We start from the raw sequence: 15,530 nt of genomic DNA on the forward strand, positions 1-15,530 counted from the left end.
TTGATTTTAGCTCTAGAATCAGTGGTTTTGAAACGGTGGTAGCAATATCGACCGCTCATTGGGCAATTAGGCCCTTATTTGCAAATTTAATAAAACTTCGATTTATTGATGTGTATTTAGACCATGGTCCACATGAATACATTTGCTGATGTCATTCTCACTTTGAATGACCCTGTACATATCTGTATGGCAGACTTATTTGATTATGCAGCATCTGTATGTCAACAGTACAGTTTTGCATGATTGCACTATGAACAGGACTATATACAGATGGGGACTGTTTGCATAAACAGATCTTCCTATGCAAGTTGGACAGCACTTAAACGCTATGTACAACTTCGGCGGCAGTTTTTTTTATTTTTGTTTGATTGCATTTCACTCATTTTGGGCTAAAAAATATGGGCCTTTATTATGAATATATTGAGTGTTCTGTCACAAAGGGTTAAGCGTTTTTCTAACTATTTGAAATCCTACTTACATATAAGATAAGAAACTGAGCTCTATAGTGTTTATAAGGTGAGAGAGCAGAGTGGAGCCATCAGCTCCCTGCCTGAGGGAAAGAGAGAAAATTCAAATCCTGGTAATGGAGCATCTCAGCTCTGTACAGAGAAAAGGACTCCATATTTTTTTATCAAGAACCAATTGAAAAAAATAAGTTTTACCTCATGAGTACAATGCAACAATGAAAATCAAAATCCCCCCCCCCCAAAAAAAAAAAGTGTACATGGCCTTTAACCACCTCAGCCCCCAGTCGCTTAAACACCCCTGAAAGACCAGGCCACTTTTTACACTTCTGACCTACACTACTTTCACCGTTATTGCTCGGTCATGCAACTTACCACCCAAATGAATTTTACCCTCCTTTTTTCTCACTAATAGAGCTTTCATTTGGTGGTATTTCATTGCTGCTGACAGTTTTTACTTTTTTTGTATTAATCGAACAGATGTGGATTTTTTTTTTTTTTTTTCTTACAAAGTCTCATATTCCACTAACTTGTGACAAAAATAAAAGTTCTATGACTCACTATGCCATCAGCGAATACCTTGGTCTCTTCTTTCCAAAATGGGGTCACTTGTGGGTAGTTATACTGCCCTGGCATTCTAGGGGCCCCAAATGTGTGGTAAGGAGTTTGAAATCAAATTCTGTAAAAAATGACCTGTGAAATCCGAAAGGTGCTCTTTGGAATATTGGGCCCCTTTGCCCACCATAGGCTGCATAAAAAGCTGTCACACATCTGGTATCTCTGTATTCAGGAGAAGTTGAGGAAAGTATTTTGGGGTGTCTTTTTACATATACCCATGCTGGGTGAGATAAATATCTTGGTCAAATGCCCAACTTTGTATAAAAAAAATGGGAAAAGTTGTCTTTTGCCAAGATATTTCTCTCACCCAGCATGGGTATAGTAAAATGACACCACCCAAAACACATTCCCCAAACTTCTCCTGAGGTACGGAGATACCAGATGTGTGACACTTTTTTGCAGCCTACGGTGGCAAAGGGGCCCCATATTCCAAAGAGCACCTTTCGGATTTCACAGGTCATTTTTTACAGAATTTGATTTCAAACTCCTTACCACACATTTGGGCCCCTAGAATGCCAGGCAGTATAACTACCCCACAAGTGACCCCATTTTGGAAAGAAGAGACCCCATGGTATTCGCTGATGGGCATAGTGAGTTCATGTAAGTTTTTATTTTTTGTCACAAGTTAGTGGAATATGAGACTTTGTATGAAAAAAAAAAAAAATCTGCATTTTCCACTAACTTGTGACAAAAAATAAAAAATTCTAGGAACTCGCCATGCCCCTCACGGAATACCTTGGGGTGTCTTCTTTCCAAAATGGGGTCACTTGTGGGGTAGTTATACTGCCCTGGCATTTTCCAGGGGCCCTAATGTGTGGTAAGTAGGTAAATGACCTGTGAAATCCTAAAGGTGCTCTTTGGAATATGGGCCCCTTTGCCCACCTAGGCTGCAAAAAAGTGTCACACGTGGTATCGCCGTATTCAGGAGAAGTTGGGGATTGTGTTTTGGGGTGTCATTTTACATATACCCTTGCTGGGTGAGAGAAATATCTTGGCAAAAGACAACTTTTCCCATTTTTTTTATACAAAGTTGGCATTTGACCAAGATATTTATCTCACCCAGCATGGGTATATGTAAAATGACACCCCAAAACACATTCCCCAACTTCTCCTGAGTACGGCGATACCAGATGTGTGACAGTTTTTTGCAGCCTAGATGCGCAAAGGTGCCCAAATTCCTTTTAGAAGGGCATTTTTAGACATTTGGATACCAGACTTCTTCTCACGCTTTGGGGCCCCTAGAATGCCAGGGCAGTATAAATACCCCACATGTGACCCCATTTTGGAAAGAAGACACCCCAAGGTATTCAATGAGGGGCATGGCGAGTTCATAGAAATTTATTTTTTTTGGCACAAGTTAGCGGAAATTGATATTTTTAATTTTTTTTCTCACAAAGTCTCCCGTTCCGCTAACTTGGGACAAAAATTTCAATCTTTCATGGACTCAATATGCCCCTCACGGAATACCTGGGGGTGTCTTCTTTCCGAAATGGGGTCACATGTGGGGTATTTATACTGCCCTGGCATTCTAGGGGCCCTAAAGCGTGAGAAGAAGTCTGGAATATAAATGTCTAAAAATTTTAAGCATTTGGATTCCGTGAGGGGTATGGTGAGTTCATGTGAGATTTTATTTTTTGACACAAGTTAGTGGAATATGAGACTTTGTAAGAAAAAAAAAAAAAAATTCTGCTAACTTGGGCCAAAAAAATGTCTGAATGGAGCCTGACAGGGGGGGTGATCAATGACAGGGGGAGTGATCAATACAGGGGGAGTGATCAATGACAGGGGGAGTGATCATTGGACAGGGGGAGTGGAGCAATGACAGGGGGAGTTGATCAATGACAGGGGGAAGTGATCAATGGTCAGGGGGAAGTGATCAATGACAGGGGGAGTGATCAATGACAGGGGAGTGATCAATGACAGGGGAGTGACAATGACAGGGGGAGTGATCAATGACAGGGGGATTGATCAATGACAGGGGGGTGATCAATGACAGGGGGGTGATCAGGGAGTCTATATGGGTGATAACCACAGTCATTGTCACGCGTTGTAAGGCTTCATTCAGAAGTCCGTATGCGTTTTGCGGATCCGATTCCATCTATCAGTGCATCCGTATAAACTCATGGGACATCTGAAGGGAGCTTTACAGGGGGTTAATCAATGAAAGGGGGGGTGATCAGGGAGTCTATATGGCGGTGATAACCACAGTCATTGATCACGCCGTGTAAGGCTTATTCAGACGTCCGTATGCGTTTTGCGGATCCGATCCATCTATCAGTGCATCCGTAAAAATCATGCGGACATCTGAATGGAGCTTTACAGGGGGGTAATCAATGACAGGGGGGTGATCAGGGAGTCTATATGGGGTGATAACCACAGTCATTGATCATGCCCCTGTAAGGCTTTATTCAGACGTCCGGATGCGTTTTGCGGATCCGATCCATCTATCAGTGGATCTGTAAAAATCATGCGGACATCTGAATGGAGCTTTACAGGGGGGTAATCAATGACAGGGGGGTGATCAGGGAGTCTATATGGGGTGATAACCACAGTCATTGATTATGCCCCTGTAAGGCTTCATTCAGACGTCCGGATGCGTTTTGCGGATCCGATCCATCTATCAGTGGATCCGTAAAAATCATGCGGACGTCTGAATGGAGCTTTACAGGGGGGTAATCAATGACAGAGGGGGGTGATCAATGACAGGGGGGTGATCAGGGAGTCTATATGGGGTGATAACCACAGTCATTGATCATGCCCCTGTAAGGCTTCATTCAGACGTCCGGATGCGGTTTGCGGATCCGATCCATCTATCAGTGCATCCGTAAAAATCATGCGGACATCTGAATGGAGCTTTACAGGGGGGTAATCAATGACAGGGGGGTAATCAATGACAGGGGGGTGATCAGGGAGTCTATATGGGGTGATCAGGGGCTAATAAGGGGTTAATAAGTGACGGGGGGGGGTGTAGTGTAGTATAGTGTAGTGGTGCTTGGTGCTACTTTACTGAGCTACCTGTGTCCTCTGGTGGTCGATCCAAACAAAGGGGACCACCAGAGGACCAGGTAGCAGGTATATTAGACGCTGTTATCAAAACAGCTTCTAATATACCTGTTAGGGGTTAAAAAAAACACATCTCCAGCCTGCCAGCGAACGATCGCAGCTGGCAGGCTGGAGATCAACTCTCTTACCTTCCGTTCCTGTGAGCGCGCGCGTTCACAGGAAATCTCACAGGACGCGTACGGCGGTCCTGAGGAGGTTAAAGGGAACCTGTCACCTGGATTTTGTGTAAAGAGCTGAGGACATGGGTTGCTAGATGGCCGCTAGCACATCCGCAATACCCAGTCCCATAGCTCTGTGTGCTTTTATTGTGTAAAAAAACGATTTGATACATATGCAAATTAACCTGAGATGAGTCCAGCGTGAAGGAGCCCAGCACAGCATCCTCAGAATCTCCTCCTTGCTCCCCGACGTCAGAAAGCCAGAGCGCCGTAATCTTGCGATGCGCGAGCTAGCGCATGTGCAGTTCCTTCCCTGCGGCTGATGCCAGCACAGGGAAGGAACACTATGAGGACACTGCGCATGCGCTAGCTCGCGCATCGCAAGATTATGGCACTTTAGCTTTCTGACGTCGGGGAGCAAGGAGGAGATTCTGAGGATGCGGTGCTGGGCTCCTTCACGCTGGACTCATCTCAGGTTAATTTGCATATGTATTAAATCGTTTTTTTTACACATAAAAGTACACAGAGCTATGGGACTGGGTATTGCGGATGTGCTAGCGGCCATCTAGCAACCCATGTCCTCAGCTCTATACACAAAATCCGGTGACAGGTTCCCTTTAAATCTCTGATTTGGAGGTGAGATATTGGAAGGTGTGGTATGTAAAAGTGTGAGTTCATGAAGTGTTTCAATATGGATGCATTAACAAAATGTAGAAAGTCTGATTTTCTTATTTTGCTGGGGACCTCTGCTGCTGACCTATGGTAATCCAGCAAAATCACATTTTTCCTGTCAGTGCTCCGAAAACATTAGCATATGTTTTTATGATCTACAAGATTCTGTAGCATATATTTATTCACATGAAGATTCTTGCCTTGCAGAAATGGAGAATTATCGTGGCATGTACAATGAGGATATTCCACCAGACCATATGGGTGACCTTGACCCTGAATATGGAATGGATGGCTACAGTGACCATGGAGGCAGAATGGTATACAGTGATAACATCTGTCCTGAATCCATCCGTCAAGGTATGCCGTCAAGTTTGATTCCCCAATCCTCAGTAGTCCACACGAGGTGGTGTTTCTCATAGGTTGCCATTTTGAGATTGTTGTTTTTCATAATCTTTAGCAGGAATTGATCTAATTTGAGCAGGGCCAAATTAGGGATGTGTAAAGAGCCCTTTATGCAGGCCAATAATTGGCCAGATAATCACTGACCAGCGTTCATAGGAACTCTCTTTAGTGATTATCTGGCGGTGTAAAGGTGCTGCCGATTACCTGATGATCGTTGTTTGCCGGCAGCGATTGTGCCGTCTTTACAGCCTCTGTAAACCTGCAAACAATGTTCATGTATGAGGACGAGAGTTGGCAATAGCGATTGCTCCTCCATACTGTGGAAGAGATCGCTGCATGTAAATGCAGGCGCTTGCCAGGAAGGAACACTTCCTCCAAAGAATCTCTTGCAAATTGACCCGTATAAAAGGGCCTTTAACCTGTGCAGAAATAAGTTGTCCTCCAGGTTTCACATAAACCATTCCCCCTTTTTCCAGAAGAACATGTCCTTCATACTTGGCCACGTCTTTTTAGTGCACTGTTGAATGCTGGGGCTAATGGTGGATTAACATGGGGTGAGGAGCAACTGGCTTGCCATTCGGGGGGGGGGGGGGGGATTTACATGCAACAATCACCTCCACAGTATGTGAATGAGCGATCGCTCATGCCCATACAGCTGTACTGCTTTTTGGCAGCAGATCACTGTTTAGACAGCACAGTCTGCTGCCCAGAAACGACAGTTTCACCCGATTAAACTAGCGTTTTGCTTCTTCATCGGGTGATTGGCTGCACCTTTTAGAGTCGTCCCCAATAATCTGCCTTATCATGTAAACTAATCCCGTGATGTCTTTTTCCCCCCTTCAGCTCCTCACTGTGGAAGAATACAATCCAGACAGAAGTGCCTAACAAATCCACTGTCCGCACCTCGACTTACCCCTACATCTCCCTTTTAAAAGAAGCTTTTATTTGATAAACTTTTGCATGGGGTCATTTTTTTTTTTTTTTTTTTTTTTCATTTTATATCTTCTGTATGGGAATTTGCTTTAGGATGCAGTCTATTAACCCCTTGTCTCTTGGGCGTCGAGTTTAATGCACTGCTCTGCTCCATGCTACTTTTAATTCTTTCATGTTTGCCTTGACTTTGAGTTTTTGTTTCTAGAGATTTATAAATACATAATTTTTATTTTTATTAGTAATTTTAATACGCAAGAAGCTTCTACACGCAGTTTTATTTTTGCAGTATACCGCCAACTATTTAGGAGCTGTATTAAGAGGTTTTTTAATTTGCCTAGTTACCCATCTACTATAGTGCTTCATGCCCTGAGTAGTGGCACGTATAAGACTAATTAATGTTCCTCTTGTCTATAGACAGCCATGCACTGTCACCAATGTCACTACAGTGATTGAGGATTTTGTTATTACTATATTTTTTTATTACTCTGTGGTAATCTGCTTTTTGTGAATAAAATCCCACCAAAAATGAAGTTCGAATTTGTGGTTTTCTGTTGATTTTGTCTGCAGGCTTTTCTATTTGGAGGACCCATCATTACACCATGTGAACATTTTGTGGGGGGGGGGGAGAATCATTTGAATCCATTTCTATAATTTTTTTTTTAATCTATAAATCGAACTATTTTTAGAAATCCAGAATATCTCAATCACATTCATGTTGCTTGATGGTTTAAAGCGGCAAGTTGACTACCATGGGAGCTATTTACATTCTTTTGTTCCTTTTTTTTTTGGGGGGGGGGGGGGGGGGCTAGCCACAAATTTATTTCATTTGCAGTATTTCAGTTTAGGCAGATTGAAAGTTTCAGGATTATTGTCCAACATGGTCGTCTTTCATTAATATGCCAAATATTTTACTTGTTGAAAGACCGCTACATAAAAGTACCCCAATACCAAATGGTTACACTATATATCAATTTTTTTATTTTATTTTTTTAACTCGTGCAAGTGCTACTGCTTATCTTACCATGGTGGAGACCTTAGATTTTTCCAATTTATTTTTACATTCTTTTTGTTCCTTTTTTTTTAAAAACTTAATAGTAATTGAAAAATATGTATAGTAAATAAAAATATTAACTCTTAAATGTGCAAGTAATAGAAAGGTTTTCTTTTCTGAACGTCATGTGAAGCCTAACACCCTGCACCTTGGACAAAAAGTCAAATACCAAGGTGGTTGTCTCTTGTGGGCAAAAGGTGCACTTTAAAGTTATATATTTTTTTTATATATTTTTTTTTTTTCATTAAGAAATATCTGGACTTTTAAAGTATTTCCATTCTATCTACAAGCATTGGTGTTTATGATGGAGACCAGATGGCGAAATGCACAGTAACTTGTGGAAATGTTTTTGACAATGTATATACATTCCCCTATTCAGTTTCGTATGAATCTGTTTTGGCAATAAATCTAATCTGCTGCTTTGTGTTTTCACTTTTTTTTTTTTCCATGTTTAGGGATGAATAAAATTGGAAAATGCTTACCTTTATACTGTAATATTTGTATAGACTCAAAGCAGCTAATAAAACAAATTTCAAAAAATGTTTATTTCATTATTATCTCCATTATTGCTTGGGTTATCCAAATTTAAACTACTCTGTAAACTCCAGACTGGCCCACCAGAGAATTAAGGGATCCTATCCTATTAATTATAGATTTATTAATTTCCTGTTTACTCCGTTCTACTGAATTCTGTAGCATTGTACAGAGATGGTCACCATTCACATTTTTTCACATCCCTAATGGGCTTAGAATTTAATTTCCCTTTTACAAATAGATCATTTAAAGTGACAATCCGGTTCAAGAAAAAATTCAGATTAACTGCGATTCCATCATAAGAGGTGTGAAGTTTGAGGAGAATGGTGTTGTGAGATGTCTCCCTGGTGCTACCGCTAGCAGGGATAGACGACGGATCGTTAATATTGTTAGGCCAAGCAAAGCAGGAAAGGGAAGTGGATGTTATTCTCCATCTTGGGACAAACGATCTGGCTTGCAATGAGGTTTCAAAGGTGAAAGAAGCTTTTCACACACTTGGAAAGGATATACAGGAGGTTGCATCAACTGTTTCATTCTCTGCAGTTTTGCCTGTGCATAACCTTCAGCATGACAGGAAGATGCGCATTAAGGAATTCAATGTATGGCTTGGTGAATGGTGTCTGAACCAAGGGTTTGGCTTTGTGTCTCATGTTAGCTCTTGTTGGAATGGAAAAGAACTGTACAAGAAAGATGGTTTGCACCTTTCTCTCAAAGGAACGAATGTCCTCGGTGAACAGTTCCAGGTATTTGCTAAGAAGCATTTAAACTAGGAAAGGGGGGCAAAGAGTGATAATCCAGCAGTCCAACTGCCCCCCGAAACAATGCCAGAAAAGGGCAGTAGCACAAAGGTTAAGAAATGACAAGCTCAGAGTCTTGTCTACAAATGCTCGCAGTCTAGGAAATAAGATCAATGAACTTGAGGCTATAATGGCATCTGAGAATATAGATGTAGTGGCTGTTACTGAGACGTGGTTCAAGGGGAGTAATGACTGGGATATATCAATACCAGGGTTCTCTCTATACAGGAAAGACAGAGAAGGCAAGAAGGGGGGAGGGGTGGCCCTGTATGTGAAAGATAACCTAAAATCTAATTTGATACAAGTTAGTGAGAACAATTTAGAGTCAGTTTGGGTTACCGTGCAGCTTGATAATCATAAGGCAACTCGTGTAGGTGTGATATATAGACCACCTAGCCAAGTCAAAGAATTAGATGATCTACTAGTTGAGGAAATAGCTAAAATGACATTGAAGGGGGAAGTTATCATTATGGGAGACTTCAATCTTCCAGATGTAAACTGGAAACCAAAATAGCTAGTTCTGCCAGGAGTACAGATATTCTAAATTCCCTACTGGGATTATCTCTACAGCAAGTAGTGGAGGAGCCAACCCGGAAGGAGGCCATTTTAGATTTAGTATTCACAAATGGGAATTGGTATCTGATATTACTGTAGGGGAAAGCTTGGGATCTAGTGATCACCAGTCAGTGTGGTTTACTATAAGTACAGTGACTGAGTCACACCACACAAAACAAAAGTTTTAGATTTTAGAAAAACAGACTTTTCTAAAATTAGATTAGTGGTATACGAGTCCCTATCAGATTGGAACAGTTTCATTGGAGTCCAGGAGAAATGGGACTACTTAAAAGTGGCACTATTGAAGGCAACAGAAAATTGCATAGCTTGTCAGTAAAAGCAAAAAAAGGAAGAGACCACTGTGGTACTCAGCAGAAGTGGCCAAAATCATTAAAAACAAAAAGATAGCATTTAGGAATTATAAAAAAAAACAAAACGAGGATGACAGACAAATTTATAAGATTAGGCAGAGAGAGGCCAAACAAGTTATAAGAGCTTCCAAAGCACAGGCAGAAGAGAAATTAGCTCAGTCAGGAAAAAAAGGCCAGAAGGCATTCTTCAGATACATAAATGAAAAAAGGAAACTAAAACAAGGAATTACCAAATTAAAAACAAAAGAAGGAATGTATATAGAAGAAGATAAAGAACTAGCTGACTGCCTCAATGAATATTTCTGTTCAGTTTTTACAAAGGAAAATGAAGGAGAAGGACCTCAGTTAGGAAAGAAGACTAATGAATCTTTTGATGCATGTGTCTTTACAGAGGAAGAGGTTCTAAGTCAGCTGTCTAAAATTAATACAAATAAGTCACAGGGGCCTGATGGGATACACCCAAAGCTATTAAAAGAGCTCAGCGTTGAACTAGCAAAACCATTAACAGATTTATTTAACCAATCGCTGGCAACAGGAGTCGTCCCAGAAGATTGGAAATTAGCAAATGTTTGTGCCCATTCATAAGAAAGGTAGTAGGGAGGAATCGGGCAACTATAGGCCAGTAAGCCTGACATCAATAGTGGGGAAATTAATGGAAACCATACTTAAGGAGAGGATTGTGGAACATCTAAAATCCCATGGATTGAAAGATGAAAAACAGCATGGGTTTACTTCAGGGAGATCATGTCAAACTAATCTTATTGATTTTTTCGATTGGGTGACTAAAATAATAGATGGAGGAGGTGCAGTAGACATCGCTTATCTAGACTTTAGTAAGGCTTTTGATACTGTCCCACATAGAAAGCTTATCAATAAAGTGCAGTCTTTGGGCTTGGACTCCCATATTGTTGAATGGATTAGGCAGTGGCTGAGGGACAGGCAACAGAGGGTTGTAGTCAATGAGTATATTCAGACCAAGGTCTTGTTACCAGTGGGTACCTCAGGGATCTGTTCTGGGACCCATATTGTTTAATATCTTTATCAGCGAAATTGCAGAAGGCCTCGATGGTAAGGTGTGTCTTTTTGCTGATGACACAAAGATTTGTAACAGGGTTGATGTTCCTGGAGGGATACACCAAATGGAAAAGGACTTAGGAAACTAGAGGAATGGTCAAAAATATGGCAACTAAAATTTAATGTTGATAAGTGCAAGATAATGCACCTGGGCCGTAAAAACCCAAGAGCAGAATATAAAATCAGTGATACAGTCCTAACCTCAGTATCTGAGGAAAGGGATTTAGGGGTCATATTTCAGAAGACTTAAAGGCAGGCAGACAATGTCATAGAGCAGCAGGAAATGCTAGCAGAATGCTTGGGTGTATAGGGAGAGGCATTACTAGTAGAAAGAGGGAGGTGCTCATGCCGCTCTACAGAGCACTAGTGAGACCTCATTTGGAGTATTGTGCTCAGTACTGGAGACCATATCTCCAGAAGGATATTGATACTTTGGAGAGAGTTCAGAGAAGAGCTACTAAACTGGTACATGGATTGCAGGATAAAACTTACCAGGAAAGATTAAAGGACCTTAACATGTATAGCTTGGAAGAAAGACGAGACAGAGGGGATATGATAGAAACTTTTAAATACATAAAGGGAATCAACAAAGTAAAAGAGGAGAGAATATTTAAAAGAAGAAAACTGCTACAAGAGGACATAGTTTTAAATTAGAGGGGCAAAGGTTTAAAAGTAATATCAGGAAGTATTACTTTACTGAGAGAGTAGTGGATGCATGGAATAGCCTTCCTGCAGAAGTGGTAGCTGCAAATACAGTGGAGGAGTTTAAGCATGCATGGGATAGGCATAAGGCCATCCTTCATATAAGATAGGGCCAGGGGCTATCCATAGTATTTAGTATATTGGGCAGACTGGATGGGCCAAATGGTTCTTATCTGCCGACACATTCTATGTTTCTATGTAACACTAACCGGTGCCCATCTTTTCAGCTTCATTTCCACCCCAGGTTCCTCTTCTGTTATCCAAATGGCTATACTGCTTCTCAGACTACCTGATGCACACAGTAGTCCAAGACACCTCCTGCTTGTTCAGCCCTGCTCATGTGAGTGGTGCTGGCCAATGAAAGGAGAGCAGAAAGTGTTCATCGGGCAGTCTGAGAAGCAGTGTGCCCATCTTGAATGGCAGAAGAGGAGCCTGGGAACTGGAAGATCTGCAGCTGAAAAGATTAAAATGACGGCACCATGTAGTGTTCATTCCCCAGTTAGGGCTCATGCATACAAACGTATTTTCATTCCTTGTTCGTAATGTGGACAATAATAGGACATGTTCTATTTTTTTGCGGAACAGAAACGGAATGCACATGGAGCACCTTCCGTGTTTTTTTTTTTTATAAATTTTTTCGGATCCATTGAAATGAGTGGTTCGCAAAAAAAAAAAACAAAGGTACTCCATGTGCCTTCAGTTTCCGTATTTCCGTTCTGCAAAAACATAGAACATGTCATATTATTGTCCACATTACGGACAAGGATAGGACTGTTCTATTAGGGGCCAGCTGTCGGAATGCACACGGATGTCATCTGTATTTTTTGCGGACTGCAAAATACATACGGTCATGTGCATGAGGCCTTAAGATTAAGGGTTCATTCAAGTGTATGTAGAATGGGTCCGGATCCATTCCGCAATTATGCAGAACAGGTGCGGACACATTCATTTTCAATGGGGCTGGAAAAGTGTGCTGTCCACATCCGCATTTCCGGTCCGCGGCTCCAGAAAAAAAAATAGAGCCTGTCCTATTCTTGTCCGCAGCTGCGGACAAGAATAGGAATCCTCTAAGTACCGGTGATGTGCGGCATCAGTGTTTTGTGGTCCGCAAAACAATACGGATGTCTAAATGGACCCTTAGATTTATTTATTTTTTAATGGAGGGTCAGATTACACAGGTCTGCAAAAACATTTTTTTAAAGAGCTGTTCTGGTTATTCCACGTAATCTTTGTTTTTTGGTGCGATGTCATAGGACATCACGTTTCCTGACAATTGAGGTAACTATGTTTAAATAAGGCAATACCTCAAAATAAATGGAAATAGACTTATAAAATTTAAGTTTTAGTACGATTTTTTTTTCATAAATCCTCTTTTGAACTGAAATGAGCTCACCTACACACACTAAACTCGATTCTTCCCTGTGAGGCTCCTCTTGGTGCATTTATGCTTGTGAGTAGCATCTGGAATGTCTCTGAAGCATCCAACAATAGTCTGCCATCATTGTAATGCTCCTTTTTCCCTGGTATCTCTTTTCCATCCCTTTAATGTCTTGGTGGAATCGTTCACCTTATTCCTCACTCACAGCTCCCAAATTATCAGGAAAGTAGTCAAGGTGGGACTAGAGGAAATGCACCTTCAAACTCATCAGGCAACTTAAAGCTTGAAATGCTTTCAGCATTCATCCGACGATCTTTTTGTAGTGAGGATCTTTATTGCCTAAAAATTTCTGTACGACTTCTTTAAATGCAATCCACCCTTCTTTTTGAGGATCCTTCATGGTATTAACAAACTGTTGATCAACTATAAGCCTTCTAATGTCTGGTCCGACGAACACACCTTCCTTCAATTTTGCCTCCGACAGGCCTGGGAACTTGGTGACCAAGTATTTGAAGCATTCTCTATCTCTTGGAAGTGATTTTACGAATTGCTTCATCAATCCCAATTTTATGTGGAGAGGTGGTAGAAGAACTTTATGGAAAGGTACGAAAGTTTTTCGGAGGACATTTTTTTTCGCCAACTGTTAGCACCCTCGGCTGCCAACTCTTCTTGGTCCAGTGATTTTTGTCGGTCTCGACTGTCCCATAGACACAGAAAACAAGGTTATTTGGTATACCCAGCTTGTTGGCCGAGCAGCATGCACAAGACCTTCAAGTCCCCACACACTTGCCAACCATGGTTTTCATATTTAAGTTTGCGTAGAACCAATTCCAAGTTCTCATAGGTTTCCTTCAAGTGTACGGAATGACCTACAGGTATGGAAGTGTAAAAACCACCGTTGTGGAGTAAAACTGCTTTGAGACTTTTTGAAGAATCTCTAAAAAGGCACCATTGCTTTGAATCATATTGGATTTTAAATTGACCCATCAGACCTTCGACATCGATGCAATAAACCAACTTGTCTTCCTGGGCGAAGTAAGGAACAAACTCCTTTTCACAATGTCTGAACCATGAAGATGACACTCCTGGTAACAATAAATTCCTGCTTTTCAGCCTTCATCCGAGTAACTCAGCGGCATCTTTGGGAAGATTCAAGTCTCTTACCAAATCATTCATCTCCTCCTGAGAAACAATTTTGGTCTTGTATCATCTTCAAAGTCAGATTCTCCAGGAAAGATTAACCCCTTATACCATTAGAAGCACAGACTCAGGGCTGAGGCTTACACATACAGCATGCTGCTGAGTATCCCATTAGTCAGACATGTCACTCAGAACAGCACTTGTATTCACCCCCTTTGCAGGGGGGGGGGGGAGGGGCAGAGATTGTTTACCTGCAAATAACAACAAAGGGCCAAGAAGAGAACTAGGTAAATGAGGAAATATAAAAAAAAAATTCCCCCTAAAACTTGCTTAGCTAATGTATTTATTGCTGACCATCAGATTTACAGTGCAATATTTTTTTTTTTTACATAACTGACAACCCCTTTAAGTTTTTTTGGGCATTTTATATCTTTTAAATGCACTTATGTGAATTAATTAATAGTAATTTGGACTTAAAATTTGGTTAAAAACCCATAATATAAAAAAATACCAAAAATATAAAAAATTGGATAAATTTGAAGATTATTTTGCATTTTGTGGCAAATCATGACATGTAGGAGTTTTTGCAATATTTTATTTGTTTTCAGCACACCAAAATACATGGAAATTAGATGAAAATAATGAAACAGCTTTTTAGTCGCAGACCTGTGTTATCAGTTTGTTTTTGTGTGGGGAAATAAACCAGGGTTCCTAGAGGAAATCAACACACGGAAAGAGAACATGAAATGTCTGTGCGGATGTTGCCATTGTTGGGATTCAGACCCAGGTCCCCAGTGCTGCAAGGCATTAGTGCTAACCCCTGATCCTCATGTATATGTATACAGTGAAACATCTTTGCAATGACCAACCCAAGCTACGGTTGAAATGGCCTTCTGGGGGGCAGGGAAGTCCTCCTAAAGAGGCAGACATACATAGAAGATAAGAAAATCCATTCTAGAACGTGGGGTGATATTCTCAAAGAGGTGGTCTTTTTTTTTTTTTTTTTTAAAAAGGTTTCCCTTTATCCAGTCCAATATAAATGAGCAGCTGACTGCTACTATGATATGACCTTACGTTCACCACCTTCTGGAAAGCATCAACAAGCAGATCTGGAGATGACATATTAAACATTATATTCTAATTAACGTGTGATATGTCAGCAGCCACTTGTTGATGATTTACAGGGAGAAATGGAAGATTCTCCTAAGTTAGTATTTTTTTTTAAGTAATATCCAGTGTATGTGTAAATGTGTGTTTCTGTAGGTACATTAGAAAGCGGGGATTGATATTGCCATTCCTCCATGCTATTTCATCATCAAGTTGGATAAAAAATGGTGCCAGTACTGATAAAGAAATGGTTCGCTGCCAGTATAACATCTCTGACATCTATTATCATAGAGAAATCAGACCATAAAGTAGGAGCCATCTGTGTCCTGAAGATTAATCTAGACAAGTGCAGCTGTGATGTCACACCCACACATATCAAAATGGCCTCCTGTCTTCTCTATACTATCCAGCACATGGTCTTACCTACTTTCACTGACCTTACTGAAGGTTTGATTGTTGGGTCTGAGGTCACCATCATCACTGCTTTCCATATACTCATCTAATGGAACCC

At 40.9% G+C, this 15,530-nt stretch overlaps 1 protein-coding gene across 1 annotated transcript in view; it reads left to right on the top strand.

Moving 5' to 3' along the window:
- Nucleotides 1-7,602, top strand: part of LOC121005251 (junction plakoglobin) — a 37,739-nt gene extending 30,137 nt beyond the window's left edge. The window contains 2 exon segments of the mRNA XM_040437872.1: nucleotides 5,183-5,332; nucleotides 6,221-7,602. Of these exon segments, the coding sequence (XP_040293806.1) occupies nucleotides 5,183-5,332; nucleotides 6,221-6,309 (239 nt within the window). The 3' untranslated portion in view covers nucleotides 6,310-7,602.
- The last annotated feature ends 7,928 nt before the right edge of the window (nucleotides 7,603-15,530 follow it).

This window comes from Bufo bufo, chromosome 6 (assembly GCF_905171765.1).
Source record: "Bufo bufo chromosome 6, aBufBuf1.1, whole genome shotgun sequence".
Taxonomy (NCBI): Eukaryota; Metazoa; Chordata; class Amphibia; order Anura; family Bufonidae; genus Bufo; species Bufo bufo.